This window comes from Taudactylus pleione, unplaced genomic scaffold, assembly GCF_031769625.1.
Source record: "Taudactylus pleione unplaced genomic scaffold, aTauple2 ptg000225l, whole genome shotgun sequence".
In the NCBI taxonomy this organism is placed as follows: domain Eukaryota; kingdom Metazoa; phylum Chordata; class Amphibia; order Anura; family Myobatrachidae; genus Taudactylus; species Taudactylus pleione.
In genome coordinates this window covers 7,967,564-7,993,285 of record NW_028284627.1, presented here as the reverse complement: position 1 = coordinate 7,993,285, position 25,722 = coordinate 7,967,564, and the positions used below count along the sequence as shown (strand labels likewise).

The following is a 25,722-nucleotide window of genomic DNA, read 5'->3' as shown; positions in this document are numbered from 1 at the left end:
GTGTGAATTGTTTAGTGCTACCGACGGTGTAAAAAATAAATACAACAATGTCGTCCAACAAAGTGGTGACTGGTCACCCAGGAAGAGATCCAGGATTGTGCTGTTACGTGTAAATGGTCTATCGTATGCAGCAATTGCGAGAGAAATTGGTGGGAATGTGACAACATCAGGAGTACGAAAGTTTTGTTTACGCTATCAGGAAACACAATCTATACAAAACAAAGAAGGAAAAGGCCGGAAAAAGTGCACAACAGCTGTTGATGATAGGAGAATAAAACAAATTTGCGTCAGGGACAGAAGGATGTCATCTGCGGCCATTAGCAGTGAACTGAGTGCAACTGGTGTTTTTGTCAGTGCAAGAATGGTACAGAAAAGACTAACGGAGGTGGGCCTAAAAGGTAGGATTCCCCCTGAAAAAATACATTGCTGAATAAAAAAGTGGCAAAAACGAATACAGTGGGTAAAAGAACACATTGCATGGACAGAAGGTCAGTGGAAACAAGTGATATGGTGTGACGAAACTAAGATATCGATATTAGGCAGTGATGGGAGAAAATATGTGAGACGTCCAATTGGGGAAGAGGTACATCCAGATTGACACTGAACAGCATAAAGTACATTGACACCATCCTACAACCAAAACTTCTACCTTCTATCAGGGATCTTTGTCCAGATAATGCCCCATTGTTTTCCCATCAGGATTCAGCTCCCTGCCACACTGCATGGATATGCAAAAAGGGGTTCACGGTGGATGACATACAGGTGCTGGGATAGCCAGGAAACAGCCCAGACCTGAAACCCATAGAACATGTGTGGATCCTTTTGAAAAAACTGGTACATCTGAGGCGTCCATCCAATAAAAGACAATTAATTGAGGCTATAATTGTGTCATGGCACCACATAATAAAGAAGGAAGAGCTCCAAACATTGGTTGACACAATGCCACGTCACTGTGCTGTTGTCTTGAAAAATAAAGGATACCAAACGAAATACTGATAGGACAGTATCATCATAAGTACACAGGAATTTTCACCCTAAGTGTTGTTTTCACTGCATAACTTCCCTTGTAATGCAAATATTTGACCTCTGTTTATTGTGTTGAATTCAGCATTAAATTTCCTTTCATTTGATATATGAATCATTGCACTGCATGAAGTGTAACAGTTTTTATAAGCATTCGAAGTTGAAAAACATTCAAATTTCAAAAGTGTCCGCAATTTTGGCCACCACTGTATATATCAGTGAAATCTCATGTACCTGTGATGCTGGTTTTTCACGGAGGAAGGACGGAGGAAACTTCATATATTGGGTAGCTCCTCCCAAATAAACTGCTGTAGTCTCATTCGGTATCTCTCATAATTTCCCAAGTTACAGTGCCCTCCGCCTTTTATCCAGAGTGGCCACACAGCTTGTGGGCAGCGATTGTATAGTGCCAGTGCATGTGAGAAGTGCACATTTCTGTCATTCGTGCCATGCATGATGAGCACAGGGCAGGTCACTTTGGCAATTTTGTCAATGCTGGAAAGGACATGGTACAACGGAATTATACAACAGAAACAACATGTAATAGGGCCACTAAATTTAAAGACTGGAAAAATGCAAAAATACATCATGTAACATTCAAAGCTGCCCATGTAGAAGATCACATACTTTGGCAGAACTTATATGGGACAATTAATGTACTGTTGGTAAAGAGCAAAGTGCTATCAAATTGCCTAATAAGTCATGCACAATACCTTAGACTAGACGAAGGCTGTACAAGCATGAGGCTATATAAGAGTCATCAATTTTTTGTGATTGTTAGTTTTAGAGAATCTGTTGCTAGGCAGTTTTCTACTCTGTGAGGTCTTTTTTCATTAGTTTGCGGTCAGCCAATTAGGGTTTATATGGGCAGGTACATTTAGGTTTTGCTATTTAAGGCTGAATTTGAATAGGATCAGCCTCTTTTTCAGTTGGAAGCCGCTCCCTCCCTCCCCAAAACCGTGTGTTTGTCTGTGCTTTTATTTGTCTTTACTAAACATTCTTAAACCACTAGGCGGGAAGGCGCTACTAACCAGCGGCCACAAGTGGCGTAAGTGGTCGATGTGGGGCACTTGCCCCTTTGAAGGACGGCGTGTGTGTCCTACTTATGCGAGTTGGACGATTGGGCGCTTTCTTTGTGGAAGCGTTCGGACTGTGCCAAAGTAAGGGGCGGTGAGACTCGCACAGCGCAGGTTACGCATAATGAAAGAGGGGGCGTTTAAGTCGTCCCCCATTTTTGTGGTACGAGGTATTTTGGCTGGAGCTGGGATGTGATAGCGCCTTCTTTTGCCACCCTCTTTTATTAAAATTAATTTGCAATTAATAAATACATTAATTCTGATTTGAACCAATGCACTTGTTGTCAGTGTTGTTATTTCTTTTAGAAATTAAGCTTAGCATAAGAGGTTATAATGTTTTTCACAATAAATGAATGGACGCCTTATTTTGTTTTCAGTATACAATATAAAACTAGTGCAATATTTCCTATTTATAAATAGCCATGGTATATTGGGAATACTACAGAGTTGCCTCAATGTTGTACACGCTCCCGCTGCTGCTACGCCAGGTCCTGCAATCTAACAATGTGCTGCCTGTCTGATAATACATTGGGGCAGCATCAGTGAGACAAGTACACAGTCATCGATGGCTTCTCCTTGTTCCTCAGAAAGACAACTTTTAAGTCTATCCGGGACATTTGGGTGCCGTAGGAGCTTGCGCCCAAAAAGGGGGTGTAAAGGGGCAGAGCTGCAATGAAAAGGGGTGGAGCCTCACATCACCTTTGCTGGCGTCACAATAGGGGTGTGTCCAGCACTCTCTGAGATGCTGGGCAGTCCCCAGGATCTCCCTACATGCATACGCACAGCATCTATTCTACCTTGTGCTCCCCCAACTTCCCTCCCACTGCAGGACACTGTGGCCCTTGGGTGGGACAGCAGGATAGTCCCAGAAAATCGGGACTGTCCCATGGATGTGGGACAGTTGGGAGGTATGGACAGGCAGCACATTGCTCACCAATAAGAGCATGCAGCAGCAAGAGGAGCAGTAGCAGATGCGGGTGTTAGGTGACTGGCAGGATAAACAGGGTGACAGCCCCCAGAAAGTAAGCTCTGGGGGTGAGGTTTCAGGTAGGGAATTATCCTGTTAGCATTCTGTAAAAGCTGGGAACATTCCCATGGCCAACTCTGCCTCCCATGTACAGCACAGTGGACCTCATTCAGAGTCGGTCGTTGCGGCCGCACGGTCGTACGGGAAAAGGGGCCGGATATGCAAATGATGCACTCGCATGTTGCGTCCCTAAGATCGGATTGGTAGCTGGCCGACCAAGGGGAGGAAGCGGCCGGAAGACAAAAAAATACGCCCCCTTCTCGTACGCATTACACGGCATCTCCGGGCATATAAGGATTAATCGAGACCATCGGGAACCATCGGAACTGGTCGTAGAGCTTAAGGTTGACCATACCCTCTCTTAAGCTCTACGATCATGTCAGTGTACAAACCTCCCATGTCACATGTGCCATGACACTACTTTGTTAATTATGCACTCCCATAAAACGCCGTTCGCATAATTAGGCACGCCTGCGTTCGGATCTCCACTCCCCCGGTTTCAAGCACCTTCCCCTGTTACCACCCACAAACGCCTCAATCTGTCACTCAAACTACCGACCTGGCTGTGTTCAAGGAGAGAGAAATTTCTGATCGTAGCGGCTAGTTTGCGCACGCGCATTGCGAACTTTACGCATGCACAGTTTAGCTAACATCGGTGGCGTACGACCGTGCGGCCGCAACAACTGACTCTGAATGAGGTCCAGTATGTGGACAGATCACCACAGCTACAACATTGTGCGCCAAGCAATCTGACACCGAGTCCTGACAATGGGCCTGATTCAGCAAGGATCACAGTTGCTAATACGCATGCAATTGGCCGATTGTTGCGTACTGGGCTGCGATGGTACTCGATTGTACCAATGGTTTTGCTATTCTGCTAGGTATTACGGATGAGCGTATGGTAACGTGGGCATCCTTATGTAGTGCTGAGTTTGCATTGCCATTGCAGTGGATTGGCTTGCTATCGCAGATGAACTGTAGTGAATCAGGCCCAATGTGGCCAACGTTCAGATAAAGCAGAGAACTTCTGTGTCTGCAGTCTTAGTAGTGACAAATGGAACACAAATTTCTAACTGGCCTAGAATGGAAAGCCTGATTTATACTATGTCGCACTTGTCCTCAGATAGTGCAGTGGCAAACGCAGGATTTCTAGAGGGGGGTTTCCAAATGTTTGATTTTAGAGTGAGTGTGGCCAGTCCATGAAGAGGGCATAATTACCACATATCCAGCTATAATATGCGTCATACAAAGTGTATTGTGTGTCATAATTCCAGCATATAGAGGACCAGCAATCACAGTAAGCCATTAAATGTGGCAGTAAGGCCATACTGCCTGAGCTGAATGTTTTTATTTTAGATGTGGGCACCATTCCAGAGTATTAGAGCAAGTCCGGGAGTCTGGGGGAGCAGCAGAATAACCTAGCACTGCCCTGGACATATATGTACATATTGGGCTCTATAGCAGCACATCCCTAACAGTGAATGTTTTCCAGATCTCCTAGTTGGTGCACAGGTTATTTATTACTGACTGATACATGTTAAAAGTTGCACAGGTGGTGCTAATTATTTCATTTGTGATACTGTGAAGAACTTGCAGCACTAGTAAAATTCTATTTTATTACTATTTCTATTGTTGTCATGGTGTGGGGTGAGGAGGGGGTTTCCAGGCAGACGGAAACCCCCCCTGCGTTTGCCTATGTAGTGGGTGGGGATATTTCAATACATACAAACAGATTGGGCCTACACAGCTGGTGTCTGTCTGACAAAGCATACATCATGGCTGATTCTATTATACGTCAGCTGCCCCCGGCAGGGCTTGTTTCCAACACATACTAAACCCCACAGGTAACCCACAGCTTAGGATAAAAACAGAGCATTGTCTTACCTGGGGAAGGGATCGCAACAGTAGGTCTTCCGTATATTTGGGAAAAATACCCGCAGCCCTGACATGAGCGCAGACTCTAAAATCAATGCTGCACATTTGTAGCGGGTGGCCAGGTCAATTGCAGCTACAGTCCCTATGCTAAACCCATATAGAATTATATTTTCTTCAGGGACTCCGTATCTGTAGAGATAAAGCAGATAATGTAGGACAATCTAATTGCATCACTTCGTTCTATTGTAGTTCTTTACAAGATACTTCTATATAAAGGCTTTATATCTTAATGGGTCACTTATAAGAACCTGCCAGTGATAAACAGTATATGTGCGGAATGATAGGTTATGCACATGTACCTAGTTACAGCCAGCAAGGACCTCTAAGGAGCTGGGGGCAGCATGTGTCCATTCACATCAGGAGGAAAACTCCCAAACGTTGGGTGCCAGCAGTATGATTTACATACAGAGGCAGATGACAAAATGGGGCAGGGTCTGCATGGGCTTAGGTGGGAAGAAGTTATACTATAGTATGTATTGTGAGACTGAATGACTAGTGAAATAATATGACAAATAAGGATGGGAAAACCTCCCAGTAATACTGGGCTTGGCAGAAGCCACAACCCAGCCACAGCTAATTTGGACACATTTTCCACTTAATGACAAATGTCTGCTCACTGAGGAAACCAGTACTGTGTACTTGTCTGAAGACCCTATAAATGGTGTCAGACCCGAAGTAAACTCAACATCTTATCACAATAGTCTGGAAAAGTAGCAAAGTACATTATGTAGTATAGCTCCAGGCCTGTACATATTGTGTTATTAGAAATAGATTTCCTATTGTGACTGTATTTACCTTATATCAGGGCTGTACAAAACCCACTCATGCCCGGATCCAGGCGTCCTGGGGCTGTGAGCCATAACCCCTTTATGCTGCTAGACAGGCTTGTCGAAAAACTGTCTGCCTCTAAACTCCCTATGGTTGATATGTGCACTATACCTTACAGACTTAACACAACTAAAAACTTATCTAAAATAAACTCAAGAACATAGTTGGGTTTAAAAATGTATTTGACATCAGATTATTAATAATTAATTAATAAAATATTGAATTTGGGCTATCAAATTAGATGTTGCCCATTGAACAGACGCCCCTTCAATTCACGCCACAGCATTCCTCTAACACCTAACCACCTAAACCATGGGCCGCAGCAAAAGAGCTTAAGTCATGTGCAGCGGCCGACGTACCGGCCCAAATGAATGAATGGCCAATAATCCAGACTAGCCAGTCATCGTACAATCCAGTAAGAAAATAATATAGTTTATTTAAGAAAGGTATCAAAGAAAACACAACACTGGGAGGAGCAAGCATCACCTAGCAAAAGCCATCGGGGAAAAACACGTGAATTGCTTAAGCGCGCCCGCCGCAAACATTGTGCTAATGGCGGGGTGTAGGTGTGACCCCGTGCCAAGTGACCCCCCCGGTGGAAAATGCAGGATTTCTAGAGGGGGGGGTTCCAAATGCATGATTTTAGAGTGAGTGGAGACAGTCCATGAAGAGAGTATAATTAGCACTTATCCAGCTTTAACTTGCGTCATACAAATTATATTGTGTCCACTAATTCCAGCATATACAGGACCAGCGATCACAGCAACCCACTATATGTCATACATAGTGTACTGTGCGTCATAACCCCAGGATATACAGGACCAGCGATCACAGTAACCCATTATATGTGTCATACATAGTGTATTGTGTGTCATAATTCCAGCATATACAGGACCAGCGATCACAGCAACCCACTATATGTGTCATACATAGTGTATTGTGTGTCATAATTCCAGCATATACAGGACCAGCGATCACAGTAACCCATTATATGTGTCATACAAATTATATTGTGTCCATTAATTCCAGCATATACAGGACCAGCGATCACAGCAACCCACTATGGGCCTGATTCAGACCCACTCGCGAGCGGCTGTCCGGTCGCAAGTGGGTCGATGTTCTGCACTGAGCATGCGCACGACGGAGGGAGCTCCGTCGTGCGCATGCGCCAGACGCGACGAGTGAAGGAAAGTCCTTCGCTCGTTGTGTCTGATCAAAGGGGGCGTGCAGTCGATGTTGATTGACAGCACGCCCCCTTTGGTGGGCGTGCCGGGCGTGCCTCCCTGACGGGGGCGTTCCCACGGGAACGCCTCCCATCAGAAGCCGGCCCACTGACATCACTAGTGATGTCAGTGGGAGTGATTTTGGCTCTGATAGAGCCAAAATCACTTCGGAGCTTGCGGTTGAAAACCTCAACCGCAGGCTCTGGCTCGCAGTTTCGATGGTCGCGATGGTCACGACCATCAAAATGCACGCTCGTATAGGCTGTGGGTGGTGACCCACAGCTATATGAGCGTCCAGGAGAACGCTCCATAATTATGGAGGACGGCCCTCATTCAGAGCGTGCGCTCTGCTCAGAGCGTACGGCTCTGAATGAGGGCCATTGTGTCTTATAACACATGCAGAGAAATTATACTAATGATCCCATTTAAATGTATATATCTCAGGGGTTTTTTTCATATAACAGCTTCATAATGGGGGTAAGGTGCAAACAGGGAGATTGTTAGACTCTTCAGGGAGTCAGGGAGATTACTTCTATTTCAGGGAGTGTCCCTGACAATGAGGGGGAGTTGTCAAATATGCCTCCCCAGCTTATGTAGAACACATCCCAGCATGCCCTGCCACAGTTTTGCTATTTGGCCATGCTAAACCTGTTGCAAGGCATACTGGGATTTGTAGCTCTACAACAGCTAAAGGGCCGCTTATTGCCCACCCCTGATCTAGCAGCATACTTGCCTACTCTCCCGAAATGGTTGGGAGCCTCCAGAAAATAGGGTGTCGATCCCGGCCTCCCGGATGGTGCCGCCCGCCAGCACCACCCTGCAACTCTCGCCGATGTCTGCTGCTACCATTGATAATTGGTCGGTCTAGGGGCAGCTGATGACGCGATTTGCGCTGAATCGCGTCATCATGGCCCCGCCCCTGGCAATACAGTGCTGGTAATCTCAGCATTGTGTACCGGGGGCTGCAATAACGAGTTTGCGCAGTCATGCACCTCGCCCTGTCCTCAAAATCGTGCCATGCTCCCCTAGCTGTGTGCCAAGCTTGCTGCCTCTCCCGGAAGGACAGCGTAAAGCAGGTGCAATCTGACTGAGCCGGTTTAAACCCCGTGGTTGTGGGAGCAGTATACCTATAAGGACTTTGATGTTGGTGTCAATCATTAGTCTTAGCCTATAGGGATCCTTGGGGGTTTGGCCTTGCTGTTAGATTAGGTCTGTTATCCAAAGACTCCGCCTCTTTGCTTCTGGAAATTTCCAGCCCAGAGATCAGGGAAGTGGTCTGTACAATTGGTGACCCACAGCTATACGAGCGTCCAGGAGGACGCTCCATTTTTATGGAGGGCGGCCCTCATTCAGAGCGTGCGCTCTGCTCAGAGCGTGCGGCTCTGAATGAGGGCCCATATGTCATACATAGTGTACTATACATCATAACCCCAGCATATACAGGTCCAGCGATCACAGTAACCCATTATATGTGTCATACATAGTGTATTGTGTCATAATTCCAGTATATACAGGACCAGCGATCACAGTAACCCACTATATGTCATACATAGTGTACTGTGCATCATAACCCTAGCATATACAGGACCAGCGATCGCAGCAACCCATTATATGTGTCACACATAGTGTATTATGTGTCATAATTCCAGCATATACAGGACCAGCGATCACAGTAACCCACTATATGTGTCATACATAGTGTATTGTGTGTCATAATTCCAGCATAAACAGGACCAGGAACCACAGTAACCCACTATATGTGTCATACATAGTGTATTGTGTCATAATTCCAGCATAAACAGGACCAGCGATCACAGTAACCCACTATATGTGTCATACATAGTGTATTGTGTGTCATAATTCCAGCATAAACAGGACCAGAGATCACAGTAACCCCTTATATGTGTCATGCATAGTGTATTGTGTGTCATAATTCCAGCATATACAGGACCAGCGATCACAGTAACCCTTTATATGAGTCATACATAGTGTATTGTGTGTCATAATTCCAGCATAAACAGGACCAGCGACCACAGTAACCCCTTATATGTGTCATACATAGTGTATTGTGTGTCATAATTCCAGCATAAACAGGACCAGCGATCACAGTAACCCATTATATGTGTCATACATAGTGTATTGTGTCATAATTCCAGCGTATACAGGACCAGCGACCACAGTAACCCCTTATATGTGTCATACATAGTGTATTATGTGTCATAATTCCAGCATATACAGGACCAGCGATCACAGCAACCCATTATATGTGTCATACATAGTGTATTCTGTGTCATAATTCCAGCATATACAGGACCAGCGATCGCAGCAACCCATTATATGTGTCATACATAGTGTATTGTATTTCACAATTCCAGCATATACAGGACCAGCGATCACAGTAACCCATTATGTGTCACACATAGTGTATTGTGTCATAATTCCAGCATAAACAGGACCAGCGATCACAGTAACGCACACATTATGTGTCATACATAGTGTATTGTATTTCATAATTCCAGCATATACAGGACCAGCGACCACAGCAACCCACTATATGTCATACATAGTGTACTGTGCATCATAACCCTAGCATATACAGGACCAGCGATCGCAGCAACCCATTATATGTGTCACACATAGTGTATTGTGTGTCATAATTCCAGCATATACAGGACCAGCGATCACAGTAACCCACTATATGTGTCATACATAGTGTATTGTGTGTCATAATTCCAGCATAAACAGGACCAGCAACCACAGTAACCCACTATATGTGTCATACATAGTGTATTGTGTCATAATTCCAGCATAAACAGGACCAGCGATCACAGTAACCCACTATATGTGTCATACATAGTGTATTGTGTGTCATAATTCCAGCATAAACAGGACCAGAGATCACAGTAACCCCTTATATGTGTCATGCATAGTGTATTGTGTGTCATAATTCCAGCATATACAGGACCAGCGATCACAGTAACCCTTTATATGAGTCATACATAGTGTATTGTGTGTCATAATTCCAGCATAAACAGGACCAGCGACCACAGTAACCCATTATATGTGTCATACATAGTGTATTGTGTCATAATTCCAGCATAAACAGGACCAGCGATCACAGTAACCCATTATATGTCATACATAGTGTATTGGGGTAGATGTGTTATAGCGGCACTTAATTTGCCGCTATACCGCTGTGCCTCTTTACCGAGGCGAAGCAGGAAGCCAGTCCATGAAGAGAGTATAATTAGCACTTATCCAGCTTTAACATGCGTCATACAAATTATATTGTGTCCATTAATTCCAGCATATACAGGACCAGCGATCACAGCAACCCACTATATGTCATACATAGTGTACTGTGCGTCATAACCCCAGCATATACAGGACCAGCGATCACAGTAACCCACTATATGTGTCATACATAGTGTATTGTGTGTTATAATTCCAGCATATACAGGACCAGCGATCACAGCAACCCATTATATGTGTCATACATAGTGTATTGTGTGTCATAATTCCAGCATATACAGGACCAGCGATCGCAGCAACCCATTATATGTGTCATACATAGTGTATTGTATTTCATAATTCCAGCATATACAGGACCAGCGATCACAGTAACCCATTATATGTGTCATACAAAGTGTATTGTGTCATAATTCCAGCATCTACAGGACCAGCGATCACAGTAACCCATTATATGAGTCATACATAGTGTATTGTGTGTCAAAATTCCAGCATAAACAGGACCAGCGATCACAGCAACCCACTATATGCGTCATACAAATTATATTGTGTCCATTAATTCCAGCATATACAGGACCAGCGATCACTGCAACCCACTATATGTCATACATAGTGTACTATGCATCATAACCCCAGCATATACAGGACCAGCGATCACAGTAACCCATTATATGTGTCATACATAGTGTATTGTGTCATAATTCCAGTATATACAGGACCAGCTATCACAGTAACCCATTATATGTGTCACACACAGTGTATTGTATTTCATAATTCCAGCATATACAGGACCAGCGACCACAGCAACCCACTATATGTCATACATAGTGTACTGTGCATCATAACCCTAGCATATACAGGACCAGCGATCGCAGCAACCCATTATATGTGTCACACATAGTGTATTGTGTGTCATAATTCCAGCATATACAGGACCAGCGATCACAGTAACCCACTATATGTGTCATACAGTGTATTCTGTGTCATAATTCCAGCATATACAGGACCAGCGATCACAGTAACCCCTTATATGTGTCATACATAGTGTATTGTGTGTCATAATTCCAGCATATACAGGACCAGCGATCACAGTAACCCACTATATGTGTCATACATAGTGTATTGTGTGTCATAATTCCAGCATAAACAGGACCAGCGATCACAGTAACCCCTTATATGTGTCATACATAGTGTATTGTGTGTCATAATTCCAGCATAAACAGGACCAGCGATCACAGTAACCCATTATATGTGTCATACATAGTGTATTGTGTCATAATTCCAGCGTATACAGGACCAGTGATCACAGTAACCCCTTATATGTGTCATACATAGTGTATTATGTGTCATAATTCCAGCATATACAGGACCAGCGATCACAGCAACCCATTATATGTGTCATACATAGTGTATTGTGTGTCATAATTCCAGCATATACAGGACCAGCGATCGCAGCAACCCATTATATGTGTCATACATAGTGTATTGTATTTCACAATTCCAGCATATACAGGACCAGCGATCACAGTAACCCATTATGTGTCACACATAGTGTATTGTGTCATAATTCCAGCATAAACAGGACCAGCGATCACAGTAACGCACACATTATGTGTCATACATAGTGTATTGTATTTCATAATTCCAGCATATACAGGACCAGCGACCACAGCAACCCACTATATGTCATACATAGTGTACTGTGCATCATAACCCTAGCATATACAGGACCAGCGATCGCAGCAACCCATTATATGTGTCACACATAGTGTATTGTGTGTCATAATTCCAGCATATACAGGACCAGCGATCACAGTAACCCACTATATGTGTCATACATAGTGTATTGTGTGTCATAATTCCAGCATAAACAGGACCAGCAACTACAGTAACCCACTATATGTGTCATACATAGTGTATTGTGTCATAATTCCAGCATAAACAGGACCAGCGATCACAGTAACCCACTATATGTGTCATACATAGTGTATTGTGTGTCATAATTCCAGCATAAACAGGACCAGAGATCACAGTAACCCCTTATATGTGTCATGCATAGTGTATTGTGTGTCATAATTCCAGCATATACAGGACCAGCGATCACAGTAACCCTTTATATGAGTCATACATAGTGTATTGTGTGTCATAATTCCAGCATAAACAGGACCAGCGACCACAGTAACCCATTATATGTGTCATACATAGTGTATTGTGTCATAATTCCAGCATAAACAGGACCAGCGATCACAGTAACCCCTTATATGTCATACATAGTGTATTGTGTCATAATTCCAGCATATACAGGACCAGCGATCACAGTAACCCATTATATTTGTCATACATAGTGTATTGTGTGTCATAATTCCAGCATATACAGGACCAGCGATCACAGTAACCCACTATATGTGTCATACATAGTGTATTGTGTCATAATTCCAGCATAAACAGGACCAGCGATCACAGTAACCCCTTATATGTGTCATACATAGTGTATTGTGTGTCATAATTCCAGCATATACAGGACCAGCGATCACAGCAACCCACTATATGTCATACATAGTGCACTGTGCGTCATAACCCCAGCATATACAGGACCAGCGATCGCAGCAACCCATTATATGTGTCATACATAGTGTATTGTGTGTCATAATTCCAGCATATACAGGACCAGCGATCACAGTAACCCACTATATGTGTCATACATAGTGTATTGTGTGTCATAATTCCAGCATATACAGGACCAGCGATCACAGTAACCCACTATATGTGTCACACATAGTGTATTGTGTGTCATAATTCCAGCATAAACAGGACCAGCGATCACAGTAACCCCTTATATGTGTCATACATAGTGTATTGTGTGTCATAATTCCAGCATAAACAGGACCAGCGATCACAGTAACCCCTTATATGTGTCATACATAGTGTATTGTGTGTCATAATTCCAGCATATACAGGACCAGCGATCACAGCAACCCATTATATGTGTCATACATAGTGTATTGTGTGTCATAATTCCAGCATATACAGGACCAGCGATCGCAGCAACCCATTATATGTGTCATACATAGTGTATTGTATTTCATAATTCCAGCATATACAGGACCAGCGATCACAGTAACCCCTTATATGTGTCATACATAGTGTATTGTGTCATAATTCCAGCATATACAGGACCAGCGATCACAGTAACCCATTATATGTGTCATACATAGTGTATTGTGTGTCATAATTCCAGCATAAACAGGACCAGCGATCGCAGCAACCCATTATATGTGTCATACATAGTGTATTGTATTTCATAATTCCAGCATATACAGGACCAGCGATCACAGTAACCCATTATGTGTCACACATAGTGTATTGTGTCATAATTCCAGCATATACAGGACCAGCGATCACAGTAACGCACACATTATGTGTCATACATAGTGTATTGTATTTCATAATTCCAGCATATACAGGACCAGCGATCACAGTAACCCATTATATGTCATACATAGTGTATTGGGGTAGATGTGTTATTGCGGCACTTAACGTGCGGCTATACCGCTGCGCCTCTTTACCGAGGCGAAGCAGGAAGCACTACCGATCAGATGTAAGAACATCTCATCGGCCGGAGAGGGGGAGCGTTAACTCCCCCCTCCGACGCTACCCGCTAGAGACAGCAGCGCATCAGCCTAGTGCTGATGCGCTGTGTCTCTGTCCCAGCTGGCTCCACTGAGCATGCGTGGGATCTCGCAAGTATCGCGAGATCCCCGCGCGCAGCCTGGAGCCGGCAGCCACCCCAGCAGGGACAGCGCTGTCCCTGCTGTGGGGATAGGACAGCTACAGCCTGCCAAACGGTCATGCGGTATGACCGTTCGTACATGGCCCTGCCGCTCGGCGCTGCTATTTTATAGATAGCAGCGCCGATAATGACAGGGGCTCATAGCGCCCCTGTCATTTACCGCCCAGACCCCCGATCATACATTGGGGAGAAGCAGTATCAGCACACATAACGTGCGCTGATACCGCTTCTGGGCTTCGTACATATACCCCAGTGTGTCATAATTCCAGCATATACAGGACCAATCACACTAAACCACTATATGTGTCACACACAGTGTACCGAGTGCCACTGCCCCAAAACATACAGGACCAGCGATCACAATAAGCCATTACACGAGGCAGTAGGGCCATCCTGCCTGGGCTGTATGTTTATTTCATAGGTGGGCAGCATTCCAGATCATTGGAGCAAGTCTGGGGGTCTGGTGGAACAGCAGAAGGTCCTAGCACTGCCCTGGACATACATGTATATATTGGCTCTATAGCAGCACATCCCTAACAGTGCAGGGTTTCCAGATCTCTTAGCTGGTGCACAGGTTATTTATTAATGCTGATACATGTTAAAAAATATGGTGCCAATTATTTAACATGGGAATCACGCAAGCGGGCCCTCCGCACACGCTGTGCTGCGTTAACTGCGGGGTGTAGTCTAGAGAGCCAGCCTGACCTGCAGGTTGCTCAACAGGTCCATGGACAGACGCCCTACTTCCTCTCTCTGGCTTAAAAACCCTTATGCGCCATGACAGCGGTGGCTGCTAGTCCCACCCCCGGCCCAAAACGCTGCTGACCCCTACCGGGGACAGCAGCACCAGGGACCCAGCACTATGCCCTGTACCCACAGTGGTACCGCTGTCCCCGCCGCCATGCCTGAGCCAGCCACCAGGGACGTGCCCGCAGCAGCCGCGCGGGGCGCATCCCTCAACAATATGCGGCGCGATGGAGCACATCACTGCTGTATAACACTGCCGGGAGCCAGGGCTGCTGAAGCAGCCTCCGACCCCGGCGCAGATGCCACAAGCGGTGACCAGCGATGCGACCCAGAGTCGCGCCGGGCCACGTGACCGCACTCCGCGCGGGTCTCATCAGGCTCCGCTCCGAGTGGGCTGCACGCTTGAGTGGACGACGGGGCATCACGAGGGACTGCACAATAGGGGTCAGTTAATGCAATATGCTCCAACAAACTAAAAGGTAATAAATAGGTAGAGTAAGGGAAAGAGGAAACAATAAAGACTGGGACAAGAGGAACTAAGAGAATAGAAAGGTTAGAAAATAAATAAAAAGAAAGGAAAACAGACTATGCACAAACTTTATAGATGCAAATTGTACAGACCACTTCCCTGATCTCTGGGCTGAAAATTTCAAGAAGCAGAGAGGCGGAGTCTTTGGATAACCGACCTAATATACCAGCAAGGCCAAACCCCCAAGGATCCCTATAGGCTAAGACTAATGATTGACACCAACATCAAAGTCCTTATAGGTATACTGCTCCCACAACCACGGGGTTTAAACTAGGGGTGAGCGGGTTCGGATTTCTGAAATCCGAACCCCCCCGAGCCCCCCCGATCCGAGTCCGATCCGAGTCAGGCTCGACTTTTCCCGCCTGACTCGGATCTGAAATCGAGGCAAAACGTCATCTTCCCGCCTTCCGAGTCTCGCGGGTTTTGGATCCTATATAAGGTACACACGTCGGCGCCATTTTCTCACTCGGCTGTGGACAGTGAAGAGGGAGGGTGGGAGTTAGGGCTGTGTAGTGTAGTGTAGTGTAGTGCTGCTGTTGTCCACTACTTCAAAGTCCATAGGGGCTGGCTGTGTTGTGCTGTGCTGCTGTTGTTAATAGGGGCTGTGTCCACTACTTCAAAGTCCATAGGGGCTGGCTGGACTGTGTTGTGCAGTCAGTTCTCCATAGGGGCTGTGTCCACTCCAAAGTCCTGTGCAGTGTCCCAGTCCTAAAGGGGTGCTGAAGTGTTGTCCAGGGGGTGCTCTGTCCATCAGGGGTGCTCCCCCCAAGTGCTAAAAAAATAATATATTTTCTGTGTTTGTGAATTGTGTGCGCAGTAGCCGCACGTGCATCAACAAAGTAGTGCCAAGCGTGCGCCTGTGTCATAAGTAAAGGGCCGGCTGGCTTGACCGTTAAGGGTGCTGTAACCCCCGAAAGTACACTCCAGTCCAAACCAAAAAAAAAATTATTTTCTGTGTTTGTGAATTGTGTGCGCAGTAGCCGCACGTGCATCAACAAAGTAGTGCCAAGCGTGCGCCTGTGTCATAAGTAAAGGGCCGGCTGGCTTGACCGTTAAGGGTGCTGTAACCCCCGAAAGTACACTCCAGTCCAAACCAAAAAAAAAATTATTTTCTGTGTTTGTGAATTGTGTGCGCAGTAGCCGCACGTGCATCAACAAAGTAGTGCCAAGCGTGCGCCTGTGTCATAAGTAAAGGGCCGGCTGGCTTGACCGTTAAGGGTGCTGTAACCCCCGAAAGTACACTCCAGTCCAAACCCAAAAAAAAATTATTTTCTGTGTTTGTGAATTGTGTGCGCAGTAGCCGCATATGCATCAACAAAGTAGTGCCAAGCGTGCGCCTGTGTCATAAGTAAAGGGCCGGCTGGCTTGACCATTAAAGGGTGCTGTAACCCCCAAAGTACACTCCAGTCCAAACCAAAAAAAAAATTATTTTCTGTGTTTGTGAATTGTGTGCGCAGTAGCCGCACGTTCATCAACAAAGTAGTGCCAAGCGTGCGCCTGTGTCATAAGTAAAGGGCCGGCTGGCTTGACCATTAAGGGTGCTGTAACCCCCGAAAGTACACTCCAGTCCAAACCAAAAAAAAAATTATTTTCTGTGTTTGTGAATTGTGTGCGCAGTAGCCGCACGTGCATCAACAAAGTAGTGCCAAGCGTGCGCCTGTGTCATAAGTAAAGGGCCAGCTGGCTTGACCGTTAAGGGTGCTGTAACCCCCGAAAGTACACTCCAGTCCAAACCAGAAAAAAAATTATTTTCTGTGTTTGTGAATTGTGTGCGCAGTAGCCGCATATGCATCAACAAAGTAGTGCCAAGCGTGCGCCTGTGTCATAAGTAAAGGGCCGGCTGGCTTGACCATTAAAGGGTGCTGTAACCCCCAAAGTACACTCCAGTCCAAACCAAAAAAAAAATTATTTTCTGTGTTTGTGAATTGTGTGCGCAGTAGCCGCACGTTCATCAACAAAGTAGTGCCAAGCGTGCGCCTGTGTCATAAGTAAAGGGCCGGCTGGCTTGACCGTTAAGGGTGCTGTAACCCCCGAAAGTACACTCCAGTCCAAACCAAAAAAAAAATTATTTTCTGTGTTTGTGAATTGTGTGCGCAGTAGCCGCATGTGCATCAACAAAGTAGTGCCAAGCGTGCGCCTGTGTCATAAGTAAAGGGCTGGCTGGCTTGACCGTTAAGGGTGCTGTAACCTCCGAAAGTACACTCCAGTCCAAACCAAAAAAAAAATTATTTTCTGTGTTTGTGAATTGTGTGCGCAGTAGCCGCACGTGCATCAACAAAGTAGTGCCAAGCGTGCGCCTGTGTCATAAGTAAAGGGCCGGCTGGCTTGACCGTTAAGGGTGCTGTAACCACCGAAAGTACACTCCAGTCCAAACCAAAAAAAAAATTATTTTCTGTGTTTGTGAATTGTGTGCGCAGTAGCCGCACGTGCATCAACAAAGTAGTGCCAAGCGTGCGCCTGTGTCATAAGTAAAGGGCCGGCTGGCTTGACCATTAAAGGGTGCTGTAACCCCCAAAGTACACTCCAGTCCAAACCATAAAAAAAATTATTTTCTGTGTTTGTGAATTGTGTGCGCAGTAGCCGCACGTTCATCAACAAAGTAGTGCCAAGCGTGCGCCTTTGTCATAAGTAAAGGGCCGGCTGGCTTGACCGTTAAGGGTGCTGTAACCCCCGAAAGTACACTCCAGTCCAAACCAAAAAAAAAATAATTTTCTGTGTTTGTGAATTGTGTGTGCAGTAGCCGCATATGCATCAACAAAGTAGTGCCAAGCGTGCGCCTGTGTCATAAGTAAAGGGCCGGCTGGCTTGACCATTAAAGGGTGCTGTAACCCCCAAAGTACACTCCAGTCCAAACCAAAAAAAAAATTATTTTCTGTGTTTGTGAATTGTGTGCGCAGTAGCCGCACGTTCATCAACAAAGTAGTGCCAAGCGTGCGCCTGTATCATAAGTAAAGGGCCGGCTGGCTTGACCGTTAAGGGTGCTGTAACCCCCGAAAGTACACTCCAGTCCAAACCAAAAAAAAAATTATTTTCTGTGTTTGTGAATTGTGTGCGCAGTAGCCGCATGTGCATCAACAAAGTAGTGCCAAGCGTGCGCCTGTGTCATAAGTAAAGGGCTGGCTGGCTTGACCGTTAAGGGTGCTGTAACCCCCGAAAGTACACTCCAGTCCAAACCAAAAAAAAAATTATTTTCTGTGTTTGTGAATTGTGTGCGCAGTAGCCGCACGTGCATCAACAAAGTAGTGCCAAGCGTGCGCCTGTGTCATAAGTAAAGGGCCGGCTGGCTTGACCGTTAAGGGTGCTGTAACCCCCGAAAGTACACTCCAGTCCAAACCAAAAAAAAAATTATTTTCTGTGTTTGTGAATTGTGTGCGCAGTAGCCGCACGTGCATCAACAAAGTAGTGCCAAGCGTGCGCCTGTGTCATAAGTAAAGGGCCGGCTGGCTTGACCGTTAAAGGGTTCTGTAACCCCCAAAGTACACTCCAAACCAAAAAAATATATATTTTCTGTGTTTGTGACTTGTGTGCACTGTGGCTGCACGTGCATCAACAAAGGAGCAGCGCCAAGCGTGCGCCTGTGTCCCATAAGTAAAGAGCCGGCTGGCTCATTTCTTAAAGGGTGGTGTAACCCACAAAGTGCACTACTCTCCAGCAAAAATAAAAAAATATTTTCTGTGTTTGTGTGCGCTTTAGCCGCACGTATATATATCAATATAACATAAATGGAGGACCAAACTTTCTCCGATAAAAATAAAATAGGGAAAGATCAAGAACCACTTCCTCCTAGTGCTGTTGCTGCTGCTGGGAGTTGTTCATCATCCCAGAGAGGAAGTAGGAACATCACTACTTTTACTAAACAATTGACCCTCCAACAGTCCCTAGCGATGAGGATGAAGTACGACAGCAGTCATCCTGAAGCAAAACGTATAACTGAGGCCTTGACTGCTATGTTGGTGTTAGACGTGCGTCCGGTATCCGACATTAGTGCAGTGGGATTTAGACAATTGATGGAGGTAGTGTGTCCTCGGTTCCAAATCCCGTCTAGATTCCACCTGCATCCTCAAAGCAGCAGCGACAAGCATGCGTCTGTCTGTTAAAGGGTGGTGACACCCTCAAAGTGTGCTACACAAACAATTAAAATATTGTTCTTTTTTTTCTGTCTTTGTGAATTGTGTGGGCTGTAGCCGCACCTGCATCCTTAAAGCAGCAGCGACAAGCGTGCGTCTGTCTGTTAAAGGGTGGTGACACCCTCAAAGTGTGCTACACAAACAATTAAAATATTGTTCTTTTTTTTTCTGTCTTTGTGAATTGTGTGGGCTGTAGCCGCACCTGCATCCTTAAAGCAGCAGCGACAAGCGTGCGTCTGTCTGTTAAAGGGTGGTGACACCCTCAAAGTGTGCTACACAAACAATTAAAATATTGTTCTTTTTTTTTCTGTCTTTGTGAATTGTGTGGGCTGTAGCCGCACCTGCATCCTTAAAGCAGCAGCGACAAGCGTGCGTCTGTCTGTTAAAGGGTGGTGACACCCTCAAAGTGTGCTACACAAACAATTAAAATATTGTTCTTTTTTTTTTGGTCTTTGTGAAATGTGTGGGCTGTAGCCGCACCTGCATCCTTAAAGCAGCAGCGACAAGCGTGCGTCTGTCTGTTAAAGGGTGGTGACACCCTCAAAGTGTGCTACACAAACAATTAAAATATTGTTCTTTTTTTTTCTGTCTTTGTGAATTGTGTGGGCTGTAGCCGCACCTGCATCCTTAAAGCAGCAGCGACAAGCATGCGTCTGTCTGTTAAAGGGTGGTGACACCCTCAAAGTGTGCTACACAAACAATTAAAATATTGTTCTTTTTTTTTTGGTCTTTGTGAAATGTGTGGGCTGTAGCCGCACCTGCATCCTTAAAGCAGCAGCGACAAGCGTGCGTCTGTCTGTTAAAGGGTGGTGTAACTCTCAAAGTGCTCCAAAAAATAAAAAACTATTTTTTTAATGTGTTTGTGACTTGTGTGCGATGTAGCCGCACCTGCATCCTTAAAGCAGCAGCGACAAGCGTGCGTCTGTCTGTTAAAGGGTGGTGACACCCTCAAAGTGTTCTACACAAACAATTAAAATATTGTTCTTTTTTTTTCGGTCTTTGTGAAATGTGTGGGCTGTAGCCGCACCTGCATCCTTAAAGCAGCAGCGACAAGCGTGCGTCTGTCAAAGGGTGGTGTAACTCTCAAAGTGTTCCAAAAAATAAAAAACTATTTTTTTAATGTGTTTGTGACTTGTGTGCGATGTAGCCACACTTGCATCCTCAAAGCAGCAGCGACAAGCGTGCGTCTGTCTGTTAAAGGGTGGTGACACCCTCAAAGTGTGCTACACAAACAATTAAAATATTGTTCTTTTTTTTTCTGTCTATGTGAATTGTGTGGGCTGTAGCCGCACCTGCATCCTTAAAGCAGCAGCGACAAGCGTGCGTCTGTCTGTTAAAGGGTGGTGACACCTCAAAGTGTTCTACACAAACAATTAAAATATTGTTCTTTTTTTTTTGGTCTTTGTGAAATGTGTGGGCTGTAGCCGCACCTGCATCCTTAAAGCAGCAGCGACAAGCGTGCGTCTGTCTGTTAAAGGGTGGTGACACCTCAAAGTGTTCTACACAAACAATTAAAATATTCTTCTTCTTTTTTCTGTCTTTGTGAATTGTGTGTGCTGTAGCCGCACTTGCATCCTCAAAGCAGCAGCGACAAGCGTGCGTCTGTCTGTTAAAGGGTGGTGTAACCCTCAAAGTGTGCTCCACAAACAATAAAAATATTCTTTTGGACATAAAAACACTATTGTGAGGTGTGAGGTATTCAGAATAGACTGGAAATGAGTGGAAAGTAAGGTTATTGAGGTTAATAATAGCATAGGAGCAGAAAAACCTACAAATTCTGTGATTTTAGCTGTTTTTATGCTTTTTTTCAAAAAAATACAGATCCAAAACACAAAACCCAGAACCCAAAACACGCAAGGGTGGTTTTGGCAAAACCAATCCAGATCCAAAACACGAAGAAAGATCCAGATCCAAAACCAAAACACAAAACACGAAAAGTGGCCGGTGCACACCCCTAGTTTAAACTGGCTCAGTCAGATTGCACCTGCCTTACGCTGTCCTTCCGGGAGAGGCAGCCAGCTTGGCACACAGCTAGGGGGGCGTGGCACGATTTTGAGGGCAGGGCAAGGGGCATGACTGCGCAAACTCGTTATTGCAGCCCCGCAAATCGCGTCATCAGCTGCCCCTAGACCGACCAATTATCAAAGGTAGCAGCAGATATCGGCGAGAGTTGCAGGGTGGTGCTGGCGGGCGGCACCATCCGGGAGGCCGGGATCGACACCCTATTTTCTAGAGGCTCCCAACCATTTCGGGAGAGTAGGCAAGTATGCTGCTAGATCAGGGGTGGGCAATAAGCGGCCCTTTAGCTGTTGTAGAACTACAAATCCCAGTATGCCTTGCAACAGGTTTAGCATGGCCAAATAGCAAAACTGTGGCAGGGCATGCTGGGATGTGTTCTACATAAGCTGGGGAGGCATATTTGCCAACTCCCCCTCATTGTCAGGGACACTCCCTGAAATAGAAGTAATCTCCCTGACTCCCTGAAGAGTCTAACAATCTCCCTGTTTGCACCTTACCCCCATTATGAAGCTGTTATATTAAAAAAAACCCTGAGATATATACATTTAAATGGGATCATTAGTATAATTTCTCTGCATGTGTTATAAGACACAATGGCCCTCATTCAGAGCCGTACGCTCTGAGCAGAGCGCACGCTCTGAATGAGGGCCGTCCTCCATAATTATGGAGCGTTCTCCTGGACGCTCGTATAGCTGTGGGTCACCACCCACAGCCTATACGAGCGTGCAGTTTGATGGCCGTGATGGTCTTGACCATCGCGACCATCGCCACTGCGTGCCGGAGCATGCGGTTGAGTTTTTCAAGCGCAAGGCCCGGAGTGATTTTGGCTCTAACAGAGCCAAAATCACTCCCACTGACATCACTAGTGATGTCAGTGGGCCGGCTTCTGACGGTAGGCGTTCCCTTGGGAACGCCCCCGTCTGGGAGGCACGCCCCCGGCACCCCCACCAAAGGGGGCGTGCTGTCAATCAACATCGACAGCACGCCCCCTTTGATCAGACACAACGAGCGAAGGAAAGTCCTTCGCTCGTCGCATCTGGCGCATGCGCACGACGGAGCTCCAGCCGTCGTGCGCATGCGCAGTGCACAACATCGACCCACTTGCGAGCGGACAGCCGCTTGCGAGTGGGTCTGAATCAGGGCCAATGATCCCTATGGCTACATGCATTTTCTGAAAAGTATCACTGTGTTTCATCAGCAAATAGATCTTACTGACTGCTTTGGGGCTGGTTTACATTTGTATTGAAATAAATTTTATGACATGCCTCTCAGATGTAGCTGGAAACGTACATTTACCGCCGCGCTCATACTGTAGGTGTTGCATTCACAATCTCCCTGAAATGCTTTTTCAAAAGTAGGCAAGTATGCAGTACAGTAGTTACGCCCTTTGGCTAAGACACTATAATGCCAGCAATAGTATGCCCACTGTCTCTATATAAGCAGACCCCAATACACCATTTACATTTATTTAAGTAGTTTATGTGTAAGTGGAGTATATAGATTAATAAGAGCACATTACACAGCATATACACTCCATGTAGTAACTACACCAGGGGTGGGCAATTAGTGGCCTTCCAACTGTTGATTCAACAAGTCCCAGCATGCTTTGCAACAGTTTTAGCATGGCCAAATAGCTAAACTGTGGCAGGGCATGCTGGGATTTGTAGTCCTGCAACAGCTGGGGGCTTATTGCCCACCTCTAAACTATACACATGTGCCTTTAGTGTAGCATATCCCCCCACATACATACAGGTCACCCATACAACACCCGCAGTGTGTCAGGCAGAGATTGTGTGAGGGCTGGACAAAACCCATATACCCCATCTATACATACCTGGTCCTCAGGGCATGCCAGGCAGCATCGATGTCCGCATACATGTTCTTCTCGCTTGGTATGCCACTGCTCACCCCATAGCCAGAATAGTCATATGAGAAAATGTTGCATTTGATCTTGGAGCCCAGGGCAATGTACAGGCGACACATCTCGCCTAGGTCATATGCATTGCCGTGCGAATAGAGCAGCGTGTACCGGCTCCCAGGGGCACAGCGGACATACATGCAGCCTAGGCTGTTTCCCCGCTTGGTGGTGCAGCGGAATACATCGATCATATCCAGCTCCCGCTGAGAGAATTTCCAGTCAGCCTTCTTTGTCAGGTGCAGGCTGCACAGGGGAGGTAGGCAGACTGTGGGGTCCACCTGCTCATCTTGTGCCAGGTCTTGGGCTGGAGGGGCCTCAATCTCCCGCAGAGTGTACGTAGGTGTCGGAGGATGAAAGGCCAATCTGGAGGCGATACCGCCGCAAAGGAACGAGAATATCTTCTTCATCCTCTGGCAGAGCAGTGGTGGTGGGTCCCTGTCCTAATAAACTACTACTAATTCTAATAATAATATAATACTAATCTAATACTACTATTCCTAATAATATAATACTAACTATAATACTAATCCTAATAATATAATACTAATACTAAACTATAATACTAATCCTAATAATATATTACTAATACTAACTATAATACTAATCCTAATAATATAATACTAATCCTAATAATATAATACTAATACTAAACTATAATACTAACTATAATACTAATCCTAAATGTAAGTCAAAATAAAATACTTAACGCTAATAACTACAAAGCTAATACTAATATCACTAATAAATAATCCACTACACGCACTGCAAACCCACTACACTCTCTGAGTAACATCCAAGTGGTCATGAGGTAATATGACAATGGAGGTGACATCACAGACACTGGAATGGAGGTGACACCACAGACACTGGAATGGAGGTGACATCACATACACTACAGGGCTGCTGTCTCAGCACCCTGCACACAGCTATCATTGTGATATTACTAGGTTACATATGTATTGGGCATCTCTATAACTGTTGTACATAATGTTTATATGTAGAATGAATGTAACAACCATGTAACAAATGACAGCCCTATAATTATTGTCATACATGTAAAGACTATGGCTTCCCTGCTCCCCTCATTTCACCACCGGTGCTTGGAGCCCTGATTGCAGGTAATTCTGGACCCACTTCCAAATATTATACACCATCCCTAATCATGGCACATACCATTCTGATTAAACTTTCCATATAACTGTTAGCGAATTACTGGGTCAGTGTCAGTTGTGTTACACCAATTCAAGTTTTCAACATTGCTTCTTAAGTTCTTATCAAATTTAGGGCCGTATTCAATTTGAAGTGTTAAGTCAGGTTCCGCGTTAAGTTACCGCCGATGACGTCATTATTGCCTGCTTTGGTTTTACCCCGTATACAATTTGAAAGATTTTCCGCCTAGGCGGAAAGTCAATGCAATGTAATAGGCGGTAAAGTATCGCCTATGAATGGCAGGCGGAAAAAAGTGCAGAATTGGGGTTTTGGGGTGCCATGTTGCGGGAACCCCCGTGCAGCCTTCAGACAGTCCCCCAAAGATAATCTGTGTCCAAAAAATGTTGATAAAAACTTATGGACACCCCAAAAATTTACTTTGAAAAAGGGGGCAAAAAAAAAGAATGTTGGGATACAAAGTTAAAAACTAGCGACCTTGACTCTGGGGGATCCCCAAGTATGGCCATGGTGTTTTTTAGAATTCAGGTGTTTGCGGCAGGTGGATTTTTCATGATTTTTTCAAATCCACTTTTTCAACTTTAAATATGCTGACCCCCATTTTCAAGTACCCCAAATTTGCTGGGATAAGTTATTTTGTGGAAAAAATACTCCTAAATACTATTCTGCATCAGGTATAGAATAATGCTATTTAGCAGCTATTGAGCCCATTTAAAAACACCAAATACCTTCAGCAAGCCAAATCAGGGGGTACCATAGGGAACCCCCATGTCAGAGCATCATTTGGGGGGTGACAGCCTGATTTCCCCAAAAATGACAGTACTTTCCGCTTGTTACAGTATCGCCGGGTGCCGTTTACGCATACTTTGAAATTGAATACGGGGTAAAGCATGCACGCACGCGATACTTTAACGCCTACAAAACAGGTGAAGTCGGCGTTAAGTCCGGGCTGCGTTAACTTAACGCGGCTCGGCTCAAATTGAATACGGGCGTTAGAATGAGCAATATGGCTATAAAAGAACCCACTTATAGCACTCACCCTTTATTATATTTACTGTATATAG

At 45.2% G+C, this 25,722-nt stretch overlaps 1 protein-coding gene across 1 annotated transcript; it reads right to left on the bottom strand.

Annotated features, from left to right (window-relative positions):
- Positions 1-1,298: 1,298 nt before the first annotated feature.
- LOC148517236 (alpha/beta hydrolase domain-containing protein 17C-like) lies at positions 1,299-23,898 on the bottom strand. Its single transcript, XM_088478966.1, has 3 exons — positions 23,408-23,898; positions 5,011-5,190; positions 1,299-1,518 (listed from the first exon to the last, which is right to left on the bottom strand). The coding sequence occupies exons 1-3, from the start codon at positions 23,896-23,898 to the stop codon at positions 1,299-1,301; spliced, it is 891 nt and encodes a 296-aa protein (XP_088335092.1).
- Positions 23,899-25,722: the final 1,824 nt, after the last annotated feature.

Bases quoted from the DNA above. Each gene is read 5' to 3' on its own strand.
- LOC148517236 (XM_088478966.1), bottom strand. From the start codon at position 23,898: ATGAAGAAGATATTCTCGTTCCTTTGCGGCGGTATCGCCTCCAGATTG. The intron at 5,191-23,407 runs GTATGTATAGAT...TTATCTCTACAG, and splicing joins TGGCATGCCCTGAGGACCAG to ATACGGAGTCCCTGAAGAAA. The intron at 1,519-5,010 runs GTAAGACAATGC...TGTCCTTTCCAG, and splicing joins TGTTGCGATCCCTTCCCCAG to CATTGACAAAATTGCCAAAG.